Below are 16,577 nucleotides of genomic sequence, written 5' to 3' on the forward strand. Positions count from 1 at the left end.
CTAAATGCCAAGCTACCAAATTATATTAAAATCAGAGCTGTACTGCATGTTTTGGCGCTGGTTTGGTGCAAAAGATGATACTCTGCCAATGCCAAACATGCAAAAGTCACTAAACACGCATAATTTTTCTGTACAGATTACAATTAGGATGTAACAAAGCTTTGCTTCGAGACTTTTTCAAGAGAATGTAAATTGAAAATACTGCATCAAAGACCAATCCAGTTCCAGTTATGCCTTTCCTAGTCTGTTATATTTCTCTCTCAGATGAATTTTAATCTGGCTTAACAGTTGGGCTGAAATTTCTGTCATGGAAAAAGGAAAAGGTTTACGGCTACTTCTTAAATCTGATTATACTTGAACCTCATTACAAATAAGATGAGCTATAATGATGCTGTAATTATTTTTTTCAAACAATTTTTAAAAAATATTTTAATTTCTCTTTTTTTCCTCCTACCTTTTAGTCGCTTTCAAATTCGTTGGCTGATACTCAGTCAGACATGACTCAGATCAGTGGACAGAATTCTCAATTAGCAAGTGGAGAAGAGCGACAAAAGTCACTGGACCAGCAGCGCATGCAAGAGAAGGCCAATCGCATTGTGGCTGAGGCCATTGCTAAAGCTAAAGCTCGGGGTGAGCAGAATATTCCCAAAGTGATTGACCAGTTGGTGATCTCTAGCACTGCAGTGGATGGTTCAACTGAAGAGAAAAAGAAAAAGAAGAAAAAACCAAAAGAAAAGAAAGACCCCAAGGAGGCCAAAGAAGCCAAGGGAAAAAAACCCAAGTCAACAGCAACCGCTAAAATCAAAAGCAACAAGAATGCAAGGTAGGAAAAGTTAATTTTGTTTATAATAAAAACAGAAAATGCTGGAAATACTCCAAGTCAGGCAGCATCTTTGGAGAAATAAACAGTTAACGTTTCAGTTCGATGACCCTTTGTCAGAACTGGAAGAAGTTGAAGATTAAACCGTTTTTAAGCAAGTACAGAGCCTGGGAAAGTGGGGGGGGGGACAAAAGGGAAGGTCTCTGATAGGGTAGAGGGCAGGAGTGATTAAATGACAAAAGGGACGATAGTGCAAGGCAAGGAGGGTGGTAATGGGACAAGTAAAGAAACAAAAGATTGGTCTAGAGAAGCTGTAAATGACAACTTCAGAACAATTACCAGTACTGAAAAAAGAGCAGCAATGGTTATGATCTGAGTTATTGAAATCAATGTTGGCACTTTACAACCTTCTGGTCTCAACATTGATTTCAATAACTTCAGATCATAACCACTGCTCCCATTTTTTCAGACAGCAAATGCAGGTAATGGTTCTGATGTTGCCACTTATAGCTCCTCTAGACAGACCCATCTTTTGTTTCTTTACTTATCCCATTGCCACCCTCCTTGCCTTGCATTGTCATCCCTTTTGTCATTTAACCACTCCTACTCTCTACCCTTTCAGAGACCTTCCCTTTTGTTCTTTCCTTCCCTTGCTCTGTACTTGCTTAATAGCTGTTTAATCTTCAATTTCTTCCAGTTCTGACGAAGGGTCATCGCCCTGAAACGTTAACTCTCTTTCTTTCTCCACAGATGCTGCCTCACTTGCTGAGTTATTTATAGCATTTTCTGTTTTTATTTCAGATTTCCAGCATCTGCAGTATTTTGCTTTTAATTTTGTTTATCACAGGATTGGAATTTTTGATTTTTTTTTTCTCTGCTGATGTTGAAGTGCTGCACTTCTGTCATATAACTATCCAGAGGATGTTTTGAGATGTGTGTTTGGCTTATGCTTCATTGGGTGCGTTCCTCCAATCTACTGATTATTTTATTGCAAATGTAATAAGATGTCAGAAGGAAAGTAATATCCTGTGTAAATAATTCAGCTTTGTATACAGTTGCCAGAAGTGAAAGCTGCTGAAACAACATAACTGGAAAATCAAACATTTTAATATAAATTTGATATCCAAAAAGGAATTGACTCTGGCCCAATCAAAGGTTCAGAATAAGGAGATGTTCATAAAAGTACCTGAGAGTCACTGCTTTGATAAACAGCCCCTTCTAAATAAGTTGGTGCTTTAAGGCACACACCTGGATACCCACAGTAGATCAAGATTGGCAAAACTATTGTTTTGCCCAATATATACAAGAACAACTTATTTGGGGGGGGGAGGGGAGGGGAGGGGAGGGTGGAGGAGGAAGCGGAAGGTTGCATAAAATTGAGATTTACTTATATTTTGAGTTATGAATGAGTTGCAGTTTCTCTAATTAGATTCTCTAATTAGTTACTATTGTCTTTTTAGTATTTATACATAAGCAATGGTACTTCAACAACGAAGGTAAATTTCATCATCCTATAGCCACTGCCTACAGTAAAGACATAATTCTGCTTTGTAAATTTACTAGTGATTTTATTCTTTCTGTGCTTGGAGCAATGCAGGGATAACACAGATATCTGAAGTAATGTTTTTTTTGTCTTTGTGTGATTTATTTGCTCATTGGTCACATTTGTGGGTGGTAAAAGTAACTAGTTAACTGAAGGCTATAACAATTTAAACCAGGGGTTTGCAATCTTTGAGCTGTAACTTGGATCCTTGGGACATGATTAAATTACTTTTGCGTCAGATAGAATCATGATTTTCACGATTAACAAATTACTCAAATTTAAAAGAATATGCTTCCAATTTGTTGCTGGAATGAATTTTACTTGTTACTTTGTTTATTTTTCTCTGTGAGACTACTGATGATGCAGCACAGTGCTCGGGGATTGAAAAAATATTCCTCACTGCTTTTCTAATTATTATGTTGACTATAATGAATGTACTGAAGTTTTTAAACTTGCTCTTTAAAATGAATTAATATTCAAGAAAATGTGTCTAAAATATTAACTAAAACAACTTATTACACAAATTCTAGCAGTCCAAATCAAATGTATACCTATTTTACAGAACAGTTGACATTTGAGTAGCTAACCTTAAGATTTACAGTGAGCAGGCATCATTGATGTCTAATCCAAATTCCTCAGCTGTATTTCTGTCACTATGGAATAGAAAATACTTCAGTTAAGCACCTGTGGATAAATATAAAACATATTTGTCATCTGATATTGGAACAAAAATACTCAAACTAGATTCATGAATGAAGACAGAAGTATGTTACACAAAATTCACTACAAATTGCTGCATATGTCTGATAGTCTCAATAAATTGAACAGTATGAAAATACTGTGTTTATCTGTTCAAAGTGATTGGGAAAAAATGTTGGTGGCTTTGTTTAACGAAATCTAAAATAGATTAACATTTTTTTTGAGTTAGGCCCTCCTCTTTCACAGATAATTTGGCCAAACCTGTTGATATGCTTCTGGAAAACAGCTATTCAATTAAGTTTAAAAACAGAAAATGCTGAAAATACTCAGCAAGTCAGGCAGCATCTGTGGAGAAAGAAAGAGTTAACATTTCAGGTCGATGACCCTTCATCAGAACTGGAAGTAGTTGAGATTTCCAGCATCTGCAGTATTTTGCTTTTTATTCAATGAAGTTTGTACCTCAGCTAGAAAATTTTATGCTCTAACATTTCAATTGCATTGCTGTGTGCCACAATTCTGCCTAATGTATTCAGGACTCAGCACTGTAGTGGAATTGACTTTCGAATGTGAGAGGAATGTATGTCCCAGCCCCAGAAATCCTACAGTTAGAAAAGAGATCCTGAGTAACATTCTGTCACTTTCTTGTACATGCACCCATCTCTCACTTGTTCCTTAAACTCTGGACCAGTACAGCATTAAAGGCTAGTTTGTATCTGCTCAATCTTAGTTGCAATTGCATTTTTTTGCCTGTCCCCAGGTTTTCCCTAGTCACCTTGCTCCAGGTCCATTCTCCAGCTCCACAACCCTGGGTCTGCATGATTCCATCCCTACCTAATCCCATCTCTTGTGTTCTGGCTCGTACACATATCCCAGGAGATTGCATATCATGACCCCTCTTTAGTACACATTCATAGTAGGAACAATTAAAATAGTTAAAAACTTGCTTGCCATTCCAGAATGTTGATTCAAACTGTCACAGGTGGCATGTGTAGTCAACAAGTGGGAGCTTGGGGGCAGAGCAGTTTACTTGGACAAGTATATTAAGTTACAAAGTGGACTGGATCTGAGCTGTGGTTTGGCCACGACAGTAATAATTATTAGAGGTGAGTGTTCAACCTAAAGCTTTCTTGCAGTGCATTTAATATTGGTTTTATATAGACTTGAATAGATTTCTTTACCCATTTTGTGATGGTAGTGAATTCTGTTCTGTCAAGCAAATTAGTTTGCAACAGTGAAATCTCATGTGACTACTGCTTAGCTAATTGCTGTTAGGACCTCAATCCATGGGTGTATAGATCATGTAATGGCTTCAAAATTACATACTGACTGCTGGGTACAAACCTAATATTATGTTTATTGTAATCAAGAACTGATGCGTAAATGCAAGACTAAATGAGTAATGCTGATTGTGATATTTTACATATTTGCCAGTTACAATGGACATTTTTCACAGATCCTTCAGCTGCAGAATGCATCATTTCCTTATTGTGATGGCCCTGTATGTGCTAGTATTGAGTTGACCATATCTTTTCTCATTTTCCTTCCTGTTGGGAAACCTCTACAACAGATGGCCTAGCCGAGATTGGAATGTCACCATTTAGGGAACTGAACGCGCACCCGCATCCTACTGTTAGTGCACAAACTCGATGCCAACATTAAATATATTTTAAAAGTATTACCACAGACTTACTTTCTCTCAGCATTTCCTAATAGGTGTAAGCTCATAGCATAAAATGTCCATAGTTTGGCTCTAACTGAGAGCCTGTCTTGCCTGACACAAAAATGACTGTAATGAGAAATGGAGGTGATGCTTCGGTTTGAATTAACTGTCGCAGCAGAATGAGCTGTACTCTAAGTGACCCAGACTATGCTTGATTTAGATGTTAACATTCACTGCTAATTTAATTGATATCTATTTGCTATCTATTTGAGTATACCTGATTATACTTGCATTGACTCCTTACTTGTTAACTCTCCACAAAAATGATATTGCAGTCCTATCGTGCTGCTCGCTGTCTTGTGCATGCACACACTTGCTTGCTCTCTTGTGGTTGCGCACACTCTGTGCAAATAGATTGCATGTGCAAGTGGCAATCAGTTGTTCATGCTTTCTCACTCCCTTCTTGTTCTTTCGCCTTGCGCAAGTACACTCGTGTGCCAGCCCCCTCTTCCTCACAGGCACATCATCGCTCACCCCCTCTCACGCCCTCCCCTCCCGCCCTCTGTCTCATGCGCACCCCTTCCCTCTGCATGGGAGAGAGCATGAACGCCCCTTCTCACATGCACACCTCCCCAGTCTTGCATGTTCGTGATCTCTTCCCCGCGCCCCCCCCCCCCCCCCCCCGCTCCCCCGTGAATGTTTGTGCTGCCTTTTTTCTCTCTTACATTCTCTCCCCTGAGCTCTACCTCTCGTGCCTGCTCTCCAATGGTGGAATTGCACTTGTGGGCACTATTATTAAATGAGAAAGATGAAGTAGTGATTTTAGTATTTTTCCTACTCGGCACCCTAGATCTTTTTCCTCCGCTGTCAGAAGATTCCTGTTGCCCACACCAGCAAAAGTTCACCGTTTATCCTAGAACCTACACGACCACATCCAGCATTTATCATAATTTAGTGCAATGTGTGTACTTGGCCTCCAGTCAGAATTAAGTTCTACTAAAGTATCCAGGTTGCTTACTGGCACTCGGGTAATTTCAGTGCCCCGCGTGGTACCATTTTTTAAATTCGTTCATGGGATGTGGGCAATGCTGGCGAGTCCAGCATTTATTGCCCATCCCTAATTGCCCTTGAGAATGTGGTGGTGAGCCGCCTTCTTGAACCGCTGCAGTCCGTGTGGTGAAGGTTCTCCCACAGTGCTGTTAGGAAGGGAGTTCCAGGATTTTGACCCTGCGACGATGAAGGAACGGTGATATATTTCCAAGTCGGGATGGTGTGTGACTTGGAGGGGAATGTGCAGGTGGTGGTGTTCCCATGTGCCTGCTGCCCTTGTCCTTCTAGGTGGTATAGGTTGCGGGTTTGGGAGGTGCTGTCGAAGAAGCCTTGGCGAGTTGCTGCAGTGCATCCTGTGGATGTTACACACTACAGCCACAGTGCGCCGGTGGTGAAGGGAGTGGATGGGGTGCCAATCAAGCGGGCTGCTTTGTCCTGGATGGTGTCGAGCTTTTTGAGTGTTGTTGGAGCTGCACTCTTCCAGGCAAGTGGAGAGTATTCCATCACACTTCTGACTTGTGCCTTGTAGATGGTGGAAAGGTTTTGGGGAGTCAGAAGTTTCTGGTCAATGGTGACACCCAGGATGTTGATGGTGGGGGATTCGGTGTTGGTTATGCCGTTGAATGTCATGGGGAGGTGGTTAGACTCTTGTTGGAGATGGTCATTGCCTGGCACTTGTCTGGCGCGAATGTTACTTGCCGCTTATGAGCCTAAGCCTGGATGTTGTCCAGGTCTTGCTGCATGCGGGCTCGGACTGCTTCATTATCTGAGGGGTTGCGAATGGAACTGAACACTGTGCAATCATCAGCGAACATCCCCATCTCTGATCTTATGATGGAGGGAAGGTCATTGATGAAGCAGCTGAAGATGGTTGGGCCTAGGACACTGCCCTGAGGAACTCCTGCAGCAATGTCCTGGGGCTGAGATGATTGGCCTCCAACAACCACTACCATCTTCCTTTGTGCTAGGTATGACTCTAGCCACTGGAGAGTTTTCCCCCGATTCCCTTCGCTGCCCAATATAGGCATTTTGACTTTGAAACTAGTGTCTATCCAGGTTGACTGATAACAAATGTCAGCAGACCGACAACAGCCTACTTCTCAAACTGAATAGTTGCCAGGGAAAGTACAGTCTAGTACCCAGTTACCTTTAAAACGGACTCTATTCCACCCCCGCTACCTAAGGATGGCATCTTGTAAATCTTGGCCCTAGTAGTACCAATACCCAAATCAGTAGGTTCCAGGCTAGCTTCAGCATAGACCAAGGCAAAAGAGCCTATGAATTGGAGCAAGTTGCTTAAGACAAGTGGCTAATTTTCACGAGCAATGGCTTTCCTGCTTGGCGAGGGTCACACATGAATAATGGCCACTTGGTCAAGGTACAGGAAATGCATTTGGAATTGTATCCCAGTAAGGAGTCTATTGAATGAGGAGAAACTTGGTGAGGAAAAAAAATTGACCATGTGCAGTGTAGCTGTAATAATGTGTTGGTACCAGGAGAAAGAATGTAAATTCATCGATGGATTAGGAAGAGGTGGCAAGTGTTCACTATTGAATTAGTACAGTGCTATTCCAGTCTTGAAATTTAAGGCCATAGAAGAGGCAGAATATATGTTAGGATTTTATTTATATTCGACCACAGCTATCATTTTCCAAGCTTATGGAATGTATAGTTTTTTTCGGCAGTAGCTTTTTTTTGTGTGTTTGGTTCCGTATGGCACATTTGCAGGTATGTATTCACCTAAGGACTATTCTGGCTGGTTGGTTGGTTAAAAATTTGATGTATAAAATAGGTTCAAAGTAGAACATTGTTGAAGTAGTTTGCTGATGGTAGCTGATACTCTGGTGCTATACTCACTGTTTACAAGCAAGTTTTACTGGAAAATTTAATGTGCTCATCAACGTGCATTCAGTCAACTGCTCAGATAAGGGCTTGTGGAGGCAGGGGGTGGGGTGCAATAAAGCTAATGCAGGATTGGTGTATTTGGCAGGAAATGGTTTTGGCCTACTAGGAATTCATATAACTTTTTAAAATAATCCATCTAGCCTAGGCACTGTATTTTCAAGTTTATGTAAATATAATACCTGTTCAGTACTCGTTTCTCATTTCTAAATATCTTCAAAATGTAATAATTTTTAAAAACCCAGCCTTTTTGGTTTGTTTAATTTTACAACAAAAGTAACTCGTTTCTTAGAGCAGATTCATAGAATACAAGTCCTTCAAATTGTTGTTTGTGCCTAGATTTCTGGCAGATTTTCACAAAAATTGCTTTTAAATATTTAAAAAAGATAAGCCATTGTTCTGAAATCGGTGTTGAAGACTGAATTTTCTGTTCGTTAGGTTAGACCCTGAGCCATGGCTGATCATGACCAGTGCGACAGTAAGGATGCTGCAATTGGTTTTGGCATCCCTGAGCTCACAAAGAGCAAAAAAAAACTAAGTTTCCACTCACTTCAGGTCCTTGGTGATATCTGTTGGAAAAGGTGTGAGCATGGACAAGATTGGGCTTGGTTGAGATTCCTACCCCTCCCCTCTCATCAGAATTGAATTGTTTGCTGGTACGTGTTGCCGAGGCTCCTGGAAAATGACTATTTGGGCAGGGTACTCAGGGACTGCCCTAGTGTGAGAGCCATTGTTCTGAGAAGAAAATTTGGGGGAGAGGAGACAAATTATTTGAAAAAGGGCTTTGTAAATTTGTTTGAAAAATTTGTTCTGTTGCATGAGAAATATGCCTCATTGCTAATGTATGTGTAATGTGCATTTAAACTGTTGTAGGTAAGGCACAGAAACTGAAATATGGATTATTGAAGAGTAGTTAGCCACATAGAATTACATAAATCTATAACTCAGAAAAAAGTCATTTGACCCATCTGGTCTATGCCAGTGTTTATACTCCACACGAGTCTCCTTCCACTATAATTACCTCTTCCCACCCTGCCTCCGTATACCTTTCTTCCCTTCTCCCTCATGTATGCATCAAGCCTCTCCTTACATCCTCTCCATCACCAAGACTGTCTACTTCCACCTCTGATATCGCCCGTCTCCCCTGCTGAATTCCTCATCCATGCTTTTGTCACCTCCAGACTCAACTATTAAAAGCATAAGAAATAGGAGCAGGAATAGGCGGCCTCTATTCAATAAGATCATTGTACGGAGTCGTACAACACCAGGTTATAGTCCAACAGCTTTATTTGAAATCACAAGCTTTCGGAGCTTTGCTCCTTCGTCAGGTGAGTGAAGGATTCCATAAAGGCACCACATATATAGTCAGAGAACAATGCTCGGTGATTACAGATAATCTTTCCAACTGCCCATTATCACACCTCGGCAGAGAGATAATCACAGCATGGTGTTCAGACAGGTTGGTCAGGGAAACATTACATCCAAGAATACTGAATACACAAGGGGTCAGATAATAAAGACAGAGAGAGAGAGACCCGAAAGGCAGAGAGAGAGAGAATGACCAGTTGTATTAAAAACAGATAACTTTTTTTCGCTGGTGGGGTTACATGTAGCGTGACATGAACCCAAGATCCCGGTTGAGGCTGTCCTCATGGGTGCAGAACTTGGTTATCAATTTCTGCTCGCCGATTTTGCGTTGTCGTGTGTCTCGAAGGCCACCTTGGAGAACGCTTACCCGAAGATCGGAGGCTGAATGTCCTTGACTGCTGAAGTGTTCCCTGACTGGGAGGGAACCCTCCTGTCTGGCGATTGTTGTGCGGTGTCCGTTCATCCGTTGTCGCAGTGTCTGCATGGTCTCACCGATGTACCATGCTCCGGGGCATCCTTTCCTGCAACGTATGAGGTAGACAACGTTGGCCGAGTCACAGGAGTATGAACCATGTACCTCGTGGGTGGTGTCCTCTCGTGTGATGGTGGTATCTGTGTCGATGATCTGGCATGTCTTGCAGAGGTTGCCGTGGCAGGGTTGTGTGGTGTTGTGGACGCTGTTCTCCTGAAAGCTGGGTAATTTGCTGCGAACGATGGTCTGTTTGAGGTTAGGTGGCTGTTTGAAGGTGAGTAGCGGAGGCGTGGGGATGGCCTTAGCGAGGTGTTCGTCGTCATTGATGACATGTTGAAGGCTGATCTCTCTCAACTCCACTTTCCCGCACTATCCCCATATCCCTTGATTCCCATGGTGTCCAAAAATCTGTCGATCTCAGTTTTGAATATACTCAACGACTGAGCCTCCACAGCCCTTTGGGGTAGTGTGCCAAAGATTTACATCCCTGAGAGTGAACACATTTTTCCTCATCTCTGTCCTAAATGGCTGACCCCTTATCTTGAGACAGACCCCGAGTTCTAGACTCTCCAACCAGGGGAAACACCCTCTCAGCATCTATCCTGTCAAGCTCTCTAAGAATTTTATACGTCTCACTGAGCTCACCTCTCCTTCTAAAGTCCAGGGAACATAGGCCCATTCTACTTAATCTCTCCTCGTAGGACAACCCTCTCATCCCAGGAATCAATCTAGTAAACCTTTGTTGCACCCCCTCTATGGCAAGTATATCCTTCCTTAGGTAAGGAGACCAAAACTCTACGCAGTACTCTGGAGTCCTATATAATTGCAGCAAGACCTCTTTACTCATACTCCAACCCCCTTGCAGTAAAGGCAAACATACCATTTGCCTTCCCAATTGCTTGATATACCTGCAGTCAGCTCTTTTATAACCCAAGGATGTAGGCCCAGGGGATTTGTTGGCTTTTAGCCCCATTTATTTCTCCACTACTTTTTTTTTCTATTCTAGATTACTTTAAGTTCCTCACTTTCATTAGACCTTTGGTTCCCCACTATTTCCAGTATGTTCTTTGTATCTTCTACTGTGAAGACAGTTACAAAATATTTGTTTAACATCTCTGCCATTTCCTTATTCCCCAATATAATTTCTGCTGTCCCTGCCTCTAAAGGACCACGTTTACTTTCGCTAATCTTTCTTTTTGCATGCTTGTAGAAGCTCTTTTTATATTTCTTGAGAGTTGACTCTCGTATTCAATTTTCTCCCTCTATCAATTTTTTGGTCATCCTTTGCGATTTCTAAAACTTCCCCACCACCCCCCCCCTCCCCCCAATCCTCAGGCTTACTACTCACTTTGGCAACATTGTAAGCCTCTTTTAATCTAATACTATCCTTAACTTCACTAGGGTTAGCCACGGTTGGATCACTTGTCCTGTGGAGTTTTTAATTCCTCAAGGGAATGTATATTTTTTTCATTCGTTCATGGGATGTGGGTGTCGCTGGCAAGGCCGGCATTTATTGCCCATTCCTAATTGCCCTTGAGAAGGTGGTGGTGTGCCGCCTTCTTGAACCGCTGCAGTCCGTGTGGTGAAGGTTCTCCCACAGTGCTGTTAGGAAGGGAGTTCCAAGATTTTGACCCAGCGACGATGAAGGAACGGCGATATATTTCCAAGTCGGGATGGTGTGTGACATGGAGGGGAACGTGCAGGTGGTGTTCCCTTGTACCTGCTGCTCTTGTCCTTCTAGGTGGTAGAGATCGCGGGTTTGGGAGGTGCTGTCGAAGAAACCTTGGCGAGTTGCTGCAGTGCATCCTGTGGATGTTACACACTGCAGCCACTGTGTGCCGGTGGTGAAGGGAGTGAATGTTTAGGGTGGTGGATGGGGTGCCAATCAAGCGGGCTGCTTTGTCCTGGATGGTGTCGAGCTTCTTGAGTGTTGTTGGAGCTGCACTCATCCAGGCAAGTGGAGAGTATTCCATCACACTCCTGACTTGTGCTTTGTAGATGGTGGAAAGGCTTTGGGGAGTCAGGAGGTGAGTCACTTGCCACAGAATACCCAGCCTCTGACCTGCTCTTGTAGCCACAGTATTTATATGGTTGGTCCAGTTAAGTTTCTAGTCAATGGTGACCCCCAGGATGTTGGTGGGGGATTCGGCGATGGTAATGCCGTTGAATGTCAAGGGGAGGTGGTTAGACTCTCTCTTGTTGTAGATGGTCATTGCCTGGCATTTTTCTGGCACGAATGTTACTTGCCACTTATGAGCCCAAGCCTGGATGTTGTCCAGGTCTTGCTACTGCTTCATTATCTGAGGGGTTGCGAATGGAACTGAACACTGTGCAATCATCAGCGAACATCCTCATTTCTGACTTTATGATGGAGGGAAGGTCATTGATGAAGCAGCTGAAGATGGTTGGGCCTAGGACACTGCCTTGCGGAACTCCTGCAGCAATGTCCTGGGGCTGAGATGATTGGCCACCAACAACCACTACCATCTTCCTTTGTGCTAGGTATGACTCCAGCCACTGGAGAGTTTTCCCCCTGATTCCCATTGACTTCAATTTTACTAGGGCTCCTTGGGCCACACTCGGTCAAATGCTGCCTTGATGTCAAGAGAATTATGAATTGTTTCTTTAAATGTTTGCCATTGCTTTTCTACCATCATATCTTTTAATCTAATTTCCCAATCTACCGTAGCTAACTAACCCCTCATACCTACGTATTTGGCTTTGTTTAAAATTAAGACACTAGTTTTGGACTTAACTACATCACTCTCAAACTTAATATGAAATTCTATCATATTATGATCACTCTGCCCCAGAAGATCCTTAACTATAAGATTACTAATTACCCCTGTCTCTATTACACAATATTAGATCTAAAATAGCCTGTTCCCTAGTTGGTTCCTCGACATATTGTTCTAGAAAACTGACTTGAATGCATTCCATGAACTCGTCCTCCAAACAACTTTAGTGTGCCCAGTCTATATGAAGATTAAAGTCCCCCACGATTATTGTATCACTCTTGTTGCATGCTGCTCTAATTTCCTGATTTATACTCTGTCCAACACTGTAACTACTGTTAGGGGGCCTATAAACTACTCCCACCAGTGTTTTCTGCCCCTTTTTATTTCTTAGCTCCACCCATACTGATTCTACATCCTGATTTTTCTGAGCAAAGATCCTTTTTCACTATTGTCTTTATCTCCTCCTTTATTATTAGGGCTGCCCCCATCCCCCCTCCTTTTCCATTTTGCCTATCTTTTCTAAAAGTCAAGTATCCTGGAATATTATGCTCAGCCGGAGTGGACACGATGGGCCGAATGGCCTCCTTCTGTGCTGTAAATTTTCTATGATTCTAATGTGACTGAGTCACTAATGCCCTATTACCTTTGTTATACTCTCTGCCTCTTCCTGACACACTGCTTGTTTTTATCTACATTGCGACTCTGCTCTACAGCCTTGAATTTTCTCTTTAGACTTATTAATTTATCCTTATCTGAGCAATGTTGAGAGACTATTAAATGATGTTCAGAGAGATCTTGGTGTCCTCGTACAAGAAACACAAAAAGTTAGTATGCAGGTACAACAAGCAATTAGGAAGGCAAATGGCATGTTGGCCTTTATTGCAAGGGGGGTTGAGTACAAGTGTGAGGAAGTCTTACCATAATTTTACAGGGCTTTGGTGAGACCTCACCAGGAGTACTGTGTACAGTTTGGTCTCCTTTTTTAAGGAAGGATATACTTGCCTTAGAGGCGGAGCAACAAAGATTCACTAGATTGATTCCTGCACTGAGAAGGTTGTTGTATGAGGAGAGATTGAGTAGAACGGGCCTATACTCTGGAGTTTAGAAGAATGAGAGGTGATCTCATTGAAACATACAAGATTCTGAGGGGGCTTGACATGGTAGATGCTGAGGTTGTTTCCCCTGGCTGGAGAGCCTAGAACTCGGGGGCATAGTTTCAGGATAAGGGGTCGGCCATTTAGGATTGAGATGAGGAATTTCTTCACTCAGAGGGTTGTGAATCTTTGGAATTCTCTATCCTAGAGGGCTGTGGATACTGAGTTGTTGCATATGTTCAAGGCTGCGATAGATAGATTTTTGGACTCTAAGGGAATCAATGGATATGGGAATCGGGCAGGAAAGTGGAGTTGAGGTAGAAGCTCAGCCATGATATTGAATGGCAGAGCAGGCTCGAGGGGCCTTATGGCCTTCTGCTGCTCCTATTTCTTATGTTCTTATCTACCACCCTAGTTATTTGATTCGTCAGGGCACTGGTCTCAGCCTGGTTTAAGTGGAGCCCGTCCCAACGGAACAGTTCCCTCTTACCCCAGTACTGGTGTCAGTGCCCCATGAATTGAATCCCCTGCTTCCCACACCACTCTTTCAGCCACACATTTAACCATCTAATCTGTTTGTCCTTATGCCAATTTGTGCATTGCTCGGGTAGTAATCAAGAGATTATTACCTTTTGATATTCTGCTTTTTAATTTGGATCCTAGCTCCTCAAACTCCCTCAGCAGAACGTAATTCCTAATTCTACCTTTGTCATTGATTCCTGCGTGGACCACGACAACTAGATCCACTCCCAAGTTCTCCTCCAGCTGAGGAGATGCCATTAACCCTGGCACTGGGCAGGCAACACAGCCTTCGGGACTCCCGGTCGCGGCTGCAGAGAACAATATCTATCCCCCTGACTATACTATCCTCTAACATTGCCACATTCCTTTTCGCTCCCCCCCACTCGTATGGCCGCCTATACCACAGTGCCATGGTAAATTTGCCCATCCTCCCTGCAGCCCTTGTCCTCATCTACACAGGTAGCAAGTACCTCGTACCTGTTGGACAAGGGCAAAGGCTGAGTCGTCTCCACAACAGCATCTGGGGTCCCTTTACCTGCCTGACTCGCAGTCACATCTTCCTGTCCCTGACCACGAACCAAATCTAAACCAATACCTAACCTAAGGGGTGTGACTGCCTCCTTGGGTCAAAGTGTCCAGGTAACTCTTCCCCCTCCCATCGCAATGTCTGCACCTTGGACTCCAGCTCAACAACTCTGAGCCAAAGTTCCTAGAGTTGCAGACATTTACTGCAGATGTGGTTGCTTGGGGTCATGCTGTTCTCCACAAACTCCCACATGTTACAGTTATGGCGCACCACCTGCACTGCCATCTCTATCTAACCTTGTTGTATTTATTTAATTAATTACCATTTTTAACATAATTAATTCATTTGGTTTATTTTTAAAGTAATTAATTTATCTAGTTTAAGTTATTAATTTAATAAAGTATTAGCAAGTTATAGGTTCATAGTTTAAATCACTCCCCTAGTTTAGAGAGCAAAAAATGTATTACTCACCAACCAATCACCAATCTGCTGTCCTCAGATGTCATTCTCTCAAATTTCTGTCTGTGTTTGAGTTGGCCTGAGCTTTATGTGCTCTGCTCTCAGTTGCTGGTCCTGCTCCTTTTATCCCCGCTCTGCTCTCAGTTGCTGGTCCCGCTCTACCTGCTCTTGGTCGCTGGTCCCACTCCTTTTATCCCTGCTCTGCTCTCGGTCATTGGTCCCCATCCGCCTGCTCTCGGCCGCTGGTCCCACTCTTTTTATCCCCACTCTGCTCTTGGTTGCTGGCCCCTCTTCTTCTAATCTTGGGTCTCCGCTTCCGCTCCTTTTATCCCCGCCCTGCTCTCGGTCGCTGGTCCCACTCATTCTCCTGTTCCAATGCTTTTTCTCCATCATCCACCGCTTCCCCCCCCCCCCATAAGCTTAAGCTAATCTAAAGCACTGCTGCCTGAATCCTAACTCTCACCAAGTCCCGTTCAACCATCACCATTATGCTTGCTGACCTACATTGGCTCCTGGTCACCAATGCTTCAATTTTAAAATTCTCATCCTCATGTTCAAATCTCTCCATGGCGTGCGCGCTCTGTCTCTGTCTCTGTCTCACCTCCTCCAGGCTTTTTCTGCATCCTGCACTTCTTTCACCCCACCATTGGCAGCCGTGCCTTCAGCTGTCAAAGCCCCTATGATCTCCTTATCTAAGGAAGGATATACTTGTTTTAGAGGCGGTGCAGCGAAGGTTCACTAGATTAATTCCTGGGATGAGAAGGTTGTCCTATGAGGCGAGGTAGAGTAGAATGGGCCTGTACTCTGGAGTTTAGAAGAATGAGAGTTGATCTCAGTGAAACATATAAGATTATGAGGGTCTTGTCAGGGTAGATGCTGAGAGGTTGTTTCCCTTGGCTGGAGAGTCTGGAACTAGGGGGCATAGTTGCAAGATAAGGGGTCGGCCTTTTAAATCTGAGATGAGGAGGAATTTCTTCACTCAGAGGGTTCTTTGGAATTCTCTACCTGAGAGGGTTGTGGATGCTGAGTCGTTGAATATATTCAAGACTGAGAGAGGCAGATTTCTGGACTGTGGTGGAATCGAGGGATGTGGGGATTGGGCAGGAAAGTGGAGTTGAGGTCAAAGATCAGCCATGATCTGATTTGAATGGCAGAGCAGGCTCGAGGGGCCTACTGCTGCTCCTATTTCTTATGTTCTTATGTTTTAAATCTGGAATTCCCTCGTTAAACCTCTCCACTCCTCTCCTCCTTTAAGACGCTCCTTAAAACCTACCTCACCTGTCCTAATGTCTCCTCCTTTGGCTTGGTTTCGATTCTTTTCTGATTATGCCATGGGACGTTTGATAACTTGCATTTATATAGCACCTTTAAAGTAAACGCATCTGCTATCTGCTTCAACCACTCCATGTGGCAATGAGTTCCGCATTCTCACCACTCTCTGAAGAAATTCTTCCTAAGTTCTTCATTTGTTAATTGCTATCTTATATTTATGCCATCTTGTTTTGGACTCACTCGCAAGTGGAAACAGTTTGTCCACATCCACCTTGTTAAACCCTTTCATAATTTTAAAGACCTCTATCAGCTCTCCTCTTGGTTGTCTTTTCCAGAGAAAAGAGCCCCAGCCTGCTCAATCTTTCCTGATTGTTGCATCCTCTCAATTCTGGTAAGATCCTCGTAAATCTTTTCTGTACTTTCTCCAGTGCTTCAATATCCTTTTTGTAGAA

The 16,577-nt window shown here is 43.0% G+C and overlaps 1 protein-coding gene across 3 annotated transcripts in view; it reads left to right on the top strand.

Annotated features, from left to right (window-relative positions):
• Positions 1-16,577, top strand: part of chd7 (chromodomain helicase DNA binding protein 7) — a 297,949-nt gene that overhangs the window by 107,695 nt on the left and 173,677 nt on the right. For all 3 annotated transcript variants that reach the window (XR_010961454.1, XM_067980156.1, XM_067980157.1), the window contains one exon: positions 462-823. Coding sequence is in view for 2 of the 3 variants with exons in the window: in XM_067980156.1 (XP_067836257.1) it covers positions 462-823 (362 nt within the window). In the remaining variant the exon portion in view is untranslated. The remainder of the gene's footprint in view (positions 1-461; positions 824-16,577) is intronic.

Source organism: Heptranchias perlo, chromosome 3 (genome assembly GCF_035084215.1).
Source record: "Heptranchias perlo isolate sHepPer1 chromosome 3, sHepPer1.hap1, whole genome shotgun sequence".
Classification (NCBI taxonomy): Eukaryota; Metazoa; Chordata; class Chondrichthyes; order Hexanchiformes; family Hexanchidae; genus Heptranchias; species Heptranchias perlo.